This window comes from Protopterus annectens, chromosome 1.part1 (assembly GCF_019279795.1).
Source record: "Protopterus annectens isolate FY-2018-M chromosome 1.part1, PAN1.0, whole genome shotgun sequence".
Classification (NCBI taxonomy): Eukaryota; Metazoa; Chordata; order Ceratodontiformes; family Protopteridae; genus Protopterus; species Protopterus annectens.
In genome coordinates, this window is record NC_056726.1 from 458,308,973 (window position 1) to 458,318,376 (window position 9,404).

At 38.9% G+C, this 9,404-nt stretch overlaps 1 protein-coding gene across 1 annotated transcript in view; it reads right to left on the reverse strand.

Annotated features, from left to right (window-relative positions):
- CAPN9 (calpain 9) overlaps positions 1 to 9,404 on the reverse strand; it is a 626,364-nt gene that overhangs the window by 247,982 nt on the left and 368,978 nt on the right. The window contains exon 10 of the mRNA XM_044076034.1: positions 6,531 to 6,688. Within this exon, the coding sequence (XP_043931969.1) occupies positions 6,531 to 6,688 (158 nt within the window). The remainder of the gene's footprint in view (positions 1 to 6,530; positions 6,689 to 9,404) is intronic.

Below are 9,404 nucleotides of genomic sequence, written 5' to 3' on the forward strand. Positions count from 1 at the left end.
TACTGTTAAAACTATATTTCTTGTAACTAAAAAAGTACTTGTTTACTCTAATATCTTTACCACATAAAACAGTCACTGAAAAGATTGCCCTCACATTCAAAATACCATTGACAACACACTACACACAACTGTTTTACTGTATAGATACAGTTTATATCATGAAATGTTTTATACAAATACTGATAAGAACAACATTGTTTTACTTACAGTTAATTGTCCTCCTTTTAGTGTCCTTCTAAACATTAATGACATAAAGTTGGGTATGTTTTACAGCCCACCCACACATTTAACAAAGTCAACATTAGCCTCTTTTTCTTGCAAAACCATATTTATCAAATGTGATAATATCTTTTATAGTCTTCCATTTATTCACTAATTTCAGAGGTGCTAGTCTTCCTCCTGTTCATTTCCATCTCCCAACACCAGACTCTGGTTCAAATCAAAGGTACTGATGATACTTCTAGTCAACTCCTGCAATTTTTTCCCTCTTTCAAGCCTTTTTCTTTGGATCATTGGAAATTTTTTCACTGGCAAAGTCTCTATAACCCTTACTACTAGAAAAATGAGAAGCAGAGACCTCTTCTGCTTGCTGGCTTTTTGTTGTATTTTTTTATTTCCTCCTTAGTCTGTTCTGCATCAAAAATGACTTTGATACTCCAGTAAAAACAGTTTGAAGACAGCTGCACACATCAGGTCGAATCTCATACCAGCCCCTTGAAATTCCCAAATTGCTGGGATAAAAAAATAGCCTCTGTTCTATGTGGTGTACAACGCATAATCATTTTCTACAAACACTCTGTTGTCTCCAATTTTTAATACTTTGCACTTCTGCCACAATTTTGTCAGGATCAGCTCTTAATTTTGATATGGTTACATCTATACTAATATAGGTCTTGGCTGCTTTCCCATGGCCAGGTTTGGAGCACAAAATCCATGGGCACTTTCAATTAACAAATTATCCTGTAGAATATCAGTCCAGTTACTTATTTGTGCTTTCATAAAATTAATACAGTTTGTTCCTTCCAGTTTATCTGGTACAGCAGAAAATGTCAGGTTTTCTCTGTATACGCTGTCTTCTAACTCTACTATTTTTTAACAGTTCTTCTTGAGAAACCTCATATTCAGCCAGCTTCTTCTTCATGTCAGTTTCTGATATTTGCAGTTTTATCAATTCATCTGAATGGCTAGTGAAAAATTCCTCTATTTTTCCAGGCTTTCTTGTTTAAATTGATATATTCTTTCAGTGCTTCATTTATTTTAATCATCTCTGAGTACATTTAATTTATTTTTCCTCTAAATTACAGGAAGCCATATCTTGAACTAAAGCTGAAGCTTGAACTGCTTTTTGATGAACAGCTTCAGAATCCTTCTCAGACAGTATTTTCTTTTCACCTTTGTCAGTTGATTTTCTTTTCAAGTTTTCTAATTTTCTTCTTTGCTGGCATCCAGGCACTGTGTTTTCTAGCCAATAACTGAAGTTTACCAAAAAATAATTTTCAATGGCACTCCTTTTTGTCAGTTTATGTTTTCACACTGGGAAAGCTGAAGTTATGCTGCTGATCAGTGTGCAGCCATTTTGGAAGTCCAGGGACTGCTATTGGTGCAAAGTATAGTTCTGTGTGCATGTTCAACACAATAACATTTTTGAGGAAGAGATCATTGTAACAGTAATTTGCAATTCAGGGTTTTTTCATTAGAGAAGCTGCACTGGTTTTGGTCATTTTTCCATAGCTGTATGGTCCCCTTGTGTAGGTCATTGCTGGTTTTGCCTGGTGTAGGTACTGATGTCTCTCAGGGTACAGTTTACTGAATGTGTTCACATCATGTCTTCAGAGCAATGAACCACTTAGAAAGATATGCTAGTGGGAGGCAAACTGTGAAATAAAGAACTTTGTTGAGGTCTTATAGGAAACTTTATATAGGTTCATAGGTTCATAGGTAAGTACTAGGCTATCTGCCCATGGGCATTTATAAGCCTAGCCACAGAGTGATGGCTTTCACCTCCCCATTAGATTAGTAACCTGGGCCTCTGTCAACAGGGCTCCTGAAGTGATCCCAGGGTAGAACTTACGATTACCCATCCACTCATCAAGATTTCTCTTGAAGAAGGTCAGAGAGGAGCTCTGTCGAATATGGATTGGGATTCTATTCCAGAGTGATGGAAGTCGCTTCAACAGGAATCTATCTCTCCAGCATGTCCTGTTTATTGTTGTACATAGGTTCAAGTCGCTAGAACGAGTGGTTCTGAGGGATCTCGTTTTTTTGAGGTGAAGCATGTCCATTAGTTCAGAGTTTGACATGGCCCTATAGGTCAGGCATAGGTCACCTCTGAGCAGATGGTAAGCAACTGTGAAGAGCTGGAGCTTTTTTAATCATGCTTCATAGGGTAATTGTTTAAGGCCCTTAATCCTCTTAGTGAGGTACTTCTGTGGTCTTTCTAGTTGTTGTAGGTGTCTAGTGAGGTACATCCAAATGGGGCATTGAACTCTATTATGGGCCTAATGAGTGAGGAGTAAAGGGGCACAATCACCTCCTTGGATCTGCATGAGAAACCCTTTGTGATCAGATGTGTTGCATAGAAGGATTTCCTGACTGTTTTGGCTATGTGGTTATCAATGGAGAGCATGCTATCTACTTGGGTACCCGGGTCCCTAATTACTTCTTCTGTACTTAGTGGATTCCCATCTATGTGGTAGTTTTTAGGTACTTTGTTTTTCCCAAATGGGATTACTATGCATTTTTTGGCATTTGGCTAGAGGCCGTGACTTTGACACCAGGTGTTTGTCTCTGTGAGACCCTTTTACAGGATGTCTGTGTCAGCTGGAGAGTCAATTATTTCACCCAATTTACAGTCATCTGAGAACTTGGTTAGCCACAGTCCCTTCGCCTTTGCCTGTACTTCAGACAAATATATACCGAACAGGAGGGGTCCCAGGACTGAACCCTGTGGGACTCCGCTTGTGACTGGTTTAGAGTCAGACATGGCGCCTGCAACTCTTATCATGTGGGTTCTGTCTGAGAGCCAATTGGCAACCCATCTCATGACATGGGGGTTTATATTTAAGCTGGTGAGTTTGTCTAAGATTCCTGAGTGTGGGATGGTGTTGAACGCTTTAGCGAGGTCGAGATACGCTGTGTGGACCACCTTCCCTTTATCTATGGCCTTGGTGACTGTTTCGAAGAAGTTGACCAAGTTCAGGAGGCAATATCTGCCTTTAAAAAAGCCGAACTGGGTGGGGTCCAGTGTCTGGAGGTTCCCAATGTCCCTGTTAATGAGCTCCATGATAATGTGTTCCATGGCTTTGCAGACCAAGCTAGTCAAGCTTATAGTGCGATAGTTCCCAGGGTCAGTTGTAGCACCACCTTTGTGGAGTGGTATGACTGTTGCTGTACACCATTCTTTGGGTACATAGCCTGTAGAGAGGCTGAGTTTGAATAGTGATTTGAGATGGGGGGGGGGTTAGTTCATTTTGAAGCTCGTGTAAGACACAACCTGGGATAGCATCTGGTCCCATTGATGCTGTGTTTTTGGCATTTGCAAGGGCTGTCTTTACTTGTGTGTCTGAGATATCTGGAGCGCCACATTCTTCTGGGATGGGTGCTAGCCCCTTTGGTGGAGAGGGGTGGGGGTGAAGTTTTCACTGAACTTGTCAGCCAAGATGTTGGCGATGTCGGTTGGTTCAGTGTATTTATGGCCATTATGCACTAGCTCGGAGCATATCTGAGAGTTTGCCCCTAGACTCTTGACATAGTTAAAGAAGGCCTTGTGGTTATCCTTAGATTCATTGGCTATATTTCTTTCGAAGTTGGCCTTGGATGATTTAATGAGGGAGTGCAGTTTTTTACTGATGTTAATCAGAGATACCTTCTTATTTTGGGATTTTGTTCTATCTTGCAGGAGTTTCCTCCTTCTGTTGTAAAGTTTATTTATGGCCGGGATCAATCAGACTGGCTTCCTCTTTTTTGAGGAGTTGGTCTTGGTTTTACTTGGGATGGCTTGGTCCATGCATTCTTGAAGGTGTTCATAGAATGCACTTGTAAAGGATTCTGCCGATGGGTCATCATTTTCCATTTGATTGGGAGCTTTGCAACTTCCCACCTCGGTCTTGAGGAGTGCAAAGTTGGCTTTAGAGAAGTTTTTTACCTTGATTTCCTTGACTGGGGGGGGGGGGGGTCGGGATGTGGATGTCCAGTGTGATTAGTTTGTGATCTGATCTTACCAATGACGAGTTTACCTCAGGTGTGGAACATAGGTTCCCCATGTTGGTGATGACCAGGTCCAGTATGTTGTCACCTCTTGTGAGAGTGGTGACCAGCTGTTCAAGGGCATTTGAGTTTATAAACTCAAGGAAGCATTGGGCTAGGGCATTTGAGCTTGAGTAGTTTTCCCAGTCAATGTTTGGATAGTTGAAGTCACCCAGTAGCATGGTGTTGAGTAGAATCTTCATACTTTCTAATGTTCTCAGGAATGCTGCGTGAGGGTCCTGAGACAAGGTGGGAGATCTGTAGCAAGCTATAAATTGAACAGTCAATTTACCCGCTGTCAATTGCACTTGGATGGTCTCTAATTCCGCGTGCTGTGCTACTAACCTGGAGGTGTGGGTGTTCTTGATGAATATAGAATATGGCATCTTGTAAGTGTAATGTAAAACAGATGAAGAAAATGTGTGCACATATGCATATGTGTTTGTGTGTTTGTGTGTGTGTGTGTGTGTACATGCATGTCTGCATGTAAGATTGTGTGTGCCTGCATATATATATATATATATATATATATATATATATATATCTATATATATACACACACACATGTATATGTGTGTTTGCGTGTGTGCGTGCGTGTGTGTGTGTGTGTGTGTGTGTGTGTGTGTGTGTGTGTGTGTGTGTGTGTGCGCATGTATGTGTGTGTGTGTGTGTGTGTGTGTGTGTGTGTGTGTGTGTAATGTCCTAACTCCTCGCAAACTGTTGGCAAGCCATTTGGAGGTGGGCATGCAGTGGCACTGGGGCGAGTGCAGCTCTACCTCTGGGGTGATGCAGTGATTAATACCCTGCCCATTACCCTTCTGTTACTGGTTCTCAGTCTTTATCAGGGTCTGTGACATCAGGTGCAGTCAGCACACTGCTTCATCTTCCAGACATAAGCAATTAGCAGCTCTCTCTTGTTCATCTTCATTTTCTTCAGCACCCAGGCTTCTAGTCAAACCCATGCCATTTGAGTTATAGTTGAGATTTATACCTCAATGGCATGAAGCTAATACAAATTGGTACCACAGTCTAATCTAAGACTGTGGAACAACTTGCCTAATAGCACTAGACCTATCCTTTCAGTATATTTCATCTTTCAGTGTATTTCATTCTCATAGATGACAATTAAGAAATATGGGCAAAATATTTCAGACTATGTATTCCTTGATGGCTGACAATTCTAGACTGGGGCTGTTTATTGCTCATTGTTCTTCAGGTAATACTTGGATGAAGGCTGTGCCCAACTGTCATGGTAAAATACTACCAAAGAAATATATCACAAAGGAGAAACAAGTTCTCATCTTGTAGTAATTACAATGTTGATTAGCATCTTGAGTGTGTGTGTGTGTGTGCGTGCGTGCGTGTGTGTGTGCGTGCGTGCGTGTGTGTGCGTGCGTGTGTGTGTGTGCGTGCGTGTGTGTGTGCATGCGTGCGTGTGTGTGCGTGCGTGTGTGTGTGTGTGTGTGTGTGTGTGTGTGCGTGCGTGCGTGCGTGCGTGTGTGTGTGTGTGTGTGTGTGTGTATGTTTGAAGGGGTATACTGCATTTTATCATTCTTGATTAGTATAGCATCCTTGTCAACAAAAAATGCCATTCTTTGTTAATCAATCAAATTAGTGTCTGATTAACACATGAACTGAATGTTGGACAGATATGGCTGTGAGACAGATAGTGTAGTAGGCTGGCTTAAATCCTTATGCATCTGTGCCAGGTATATCTCTTTTCTGTATTTACATACCATTCTTTCATTAGACAATACTTACCATCTGCATTGTGGCAGCTATATGAGTGGTATTACTGCGCAGCAGTCCACAAAGTCTTTTTTATTTTTGGGCATAAAAAAATTCAGAAAGTTGCAAAGCTGTTCTTATCCACATGCAGTATAAACATGGTGCATCTGCAATATGCATTCAGCTTACTCAACAATGGGCAACAGGACATTTCTAGAAAGAAACTGATCTTCCACATATAAACGTTATGTTGCCTCCAATAGCACAAGCTAAAGAATTATAACAATAAGAAAGATATTGCACTTGTTAACCATTCATTAAACAATTCTGATTGAATACTGCCTAGTGACAAGGTTTAAATTATATTTCATTTATTTCTAATTAGTAAACTTGTAGACTAAGATAAATAACTTTATGTACACCATTTCAGGCAGTGTCTTAGAGAAACATTACAGCATAACAGTATATTGTTTAAATGTACCTCTGGATTTATCTGCAACTCTATAAAGACAGCTGTGATATGTGACTTTAAGAGATAAGAAATGAAAGCTGCATACCTCATAAATTGCAAATCCGACAGTAAGGAGTTCTGCTCCAACCTTTCTGAGCTTGCGTCTATTTTTTTGCATTAAAGCTATAATGACTGTACATCCAGACTTGTCATCATCTTTGTCTGTCAGATGAATTTTGAACTGGGGATTTGTCCAAAAGGTATCTAAATATAGTGAAAATCAACAAAACATAATCATCTAAACTTGAGAAATATAACTGTACAGCCATGCTGCACATGTCACTTCATTGTTTGTATACCGTTATTACCGTTATTTATTGATTTACTGTCTGAAATTTGATATTTTGGTGGTCTGGCTAGTTGTTAAATTCCCCTTCTTCAATGGATGTTTCACTACAATAGATACCACCAATGTTTTAATGTGGTGGACAGGAAATTATTTGACTACACCATTACCCTGCCTAATAAACATGATGGCATTACAGCGACTTGGGATTAGATTAACAGAACCCATGTTAGAGGCAGAGAGATGTCCCAGAAAAACAATACCAAAAAAAATTGAATTGATAGAAACAGAAACATCTGCCAAAGTAAATGAAAGATGGCAAACAAAGGAGTTCTGTTGTAAGGCTGGAGAAACTAGGCTCTGAAAGAGTGACAACAGACATAGACACAGGGTCACATTTAGCACAAACAAGGGGGTATTAGAAGGAAAAAGAACAAGAACAAGAATTTAAATTGAATGAATACAGTGTTCGGCAGCTATCAATAGTGGGAAGGGAACAGCAAAGAAGACTGCAGAATGATTGAGTTCCATTTGTATGTTTGAGGTCTGTAAGTGCTATCCTTGGAACAGCAAGAATTTAAGCATGGTAACAAGCAAATATTACTAGTCAAAAATAGATGTATCTTAAGAGTATTTTCTCTTCTGCAAGGTTCATTTATGTAAGTAATGGGAAAGTGGGGGAGCAGTTCCCCCACATCAGGGTGCTAAATGTTTTTTAGTTGTAACACTGAGCTTCACATATCACTGCTATGTTGCAAGGATCACACTTACTTTTTTGGAGTTTCAGTACTTAGGTTTTGATTCTTAAAATTCTAACAGGGTATATTGTCTAGGTATGTGTCTGGCTCTGGATGAACTGTACTTCTCTTAAAATGTTAACCTGAGAGAAGCCTTTTAAACTCATATTGCAGTCATTGACGCAGCTTGAATCAATACTCCTATAGTCTGTTCACTGATTAGTGGCATCTGCTTTACCAAATAAAGGACAGAAAGATTATTGTTATACGGGCTATTTTTAATTTTTGGCTCTGAATGTTGTGAACAGAGTTGATTCAATGATCACTGAAAACTGGTGTTATGACAATGAATTGCTGCATTTCTATTGAGCATTAGTGAGAAATCAGTCAAGAATTATATTCCGTTCAGTTTGAGGAATAGATGTGAGTTCATTAATTAGTTGAATCACTGCATATTGCTAAGAAGGTCAGGCAGGGGACCTGATATTTGTTGATTCTAAGGGAATGGAAATCTCTCATATAAGTGAATTGTTTTCTCAATTGTGAGGTATTTCCAGATAATATTTTAGGTTTTGGCAGCAAAAATTGGAGGAGGGTAATAAACCAGTCTAGGTATTAACTTGAGCTGGCCAGTGAAAATGCACTTGTACAATGACTGGTCTGAGTCTAACTCAAATAACTGAGTAAGATTATAACTAAACAGGGGGTCACATTTCTGCCTGCAACCACAAGTACAACAGTACCTGTTCAAAATCCAGGTCTTTGGCTATGGAAAATATAATGCTGTTCTGTAGTGAGGAATGTTATCATTTAGTTTCAGTCATGATTCTATTACCCCATAGTGTATCAACCTGGTCTAGTTATATCTAGGCTTCCAGTGAAGCAAATCACCTGTGAATACAATCATTAAGGCTAAATGTTGCTTGGCCTTTTATGCTTAGGAATGCAGGTACCAATAGTCTAGGGGAAAGTTCACTGTAATCTGACAACAGAAGTGTTATTATCATCAGTGGAAGTAATCTGTGTTACAGGAGAGCAGATTAAAGGGGGATGGATATCTGTGATCTCTCTCTCTCTCGCGCACACACACACACACACACACGCACACGCACACACACACACACACACACACACACACACACACACACACACACACACACACACACACACACACACACAGACACAAGCGCGTGCACTCTCATTCACATACCATATGCACATCTACAGACAATCTAAAGGACTGTCAGTTCACCTACGGTGCCTTTGAGATGGGAGATGAAACAGCAGCACCCAAGAGAAAACTACACTGATACAAGGACATACAGACTCCACAAAGAAGGCATTAGGTGCTGATTCTTCACCTGGATTGAACGACACAATCAATATTAAATGTTTTCTATTATATAGGTAGTAAGGCTAGTATTAATTGTATTTAGTATGTTATTATGAATATAAGCAGATCAGATAGTTTAATTTTTATGTTGAATGCATTCATTCGATAGGTAATTTACACTTACATCTGACTAAGACTGTTTGAATTCATTTTCAAATTCATTTAAAGCGCAAAAACATTGTATCTTTGAATTAATGTTAAGATTATGATCATAACATTTGAGACAATGACATTCTGAGATAGAATATATTAGTATCTGTATTCTAAGAAGTTGGGTATCAATAATAATAGTATTAACATTATGAAGTTATAGTTTATTGTTCATTTCATAATTATATATATTTTATATTTTTTATTTGCTAAGAAAGTAAAACATATATAATTTTTAATTAAATAATTTTAAAAGTAATGTTAAATAGATAGAATTTATATATTTAGTATTGACTTTGTTTACCATAACATAATGAATTTGGAATGATTTTTTAATTTTAGTACTAAGTATTG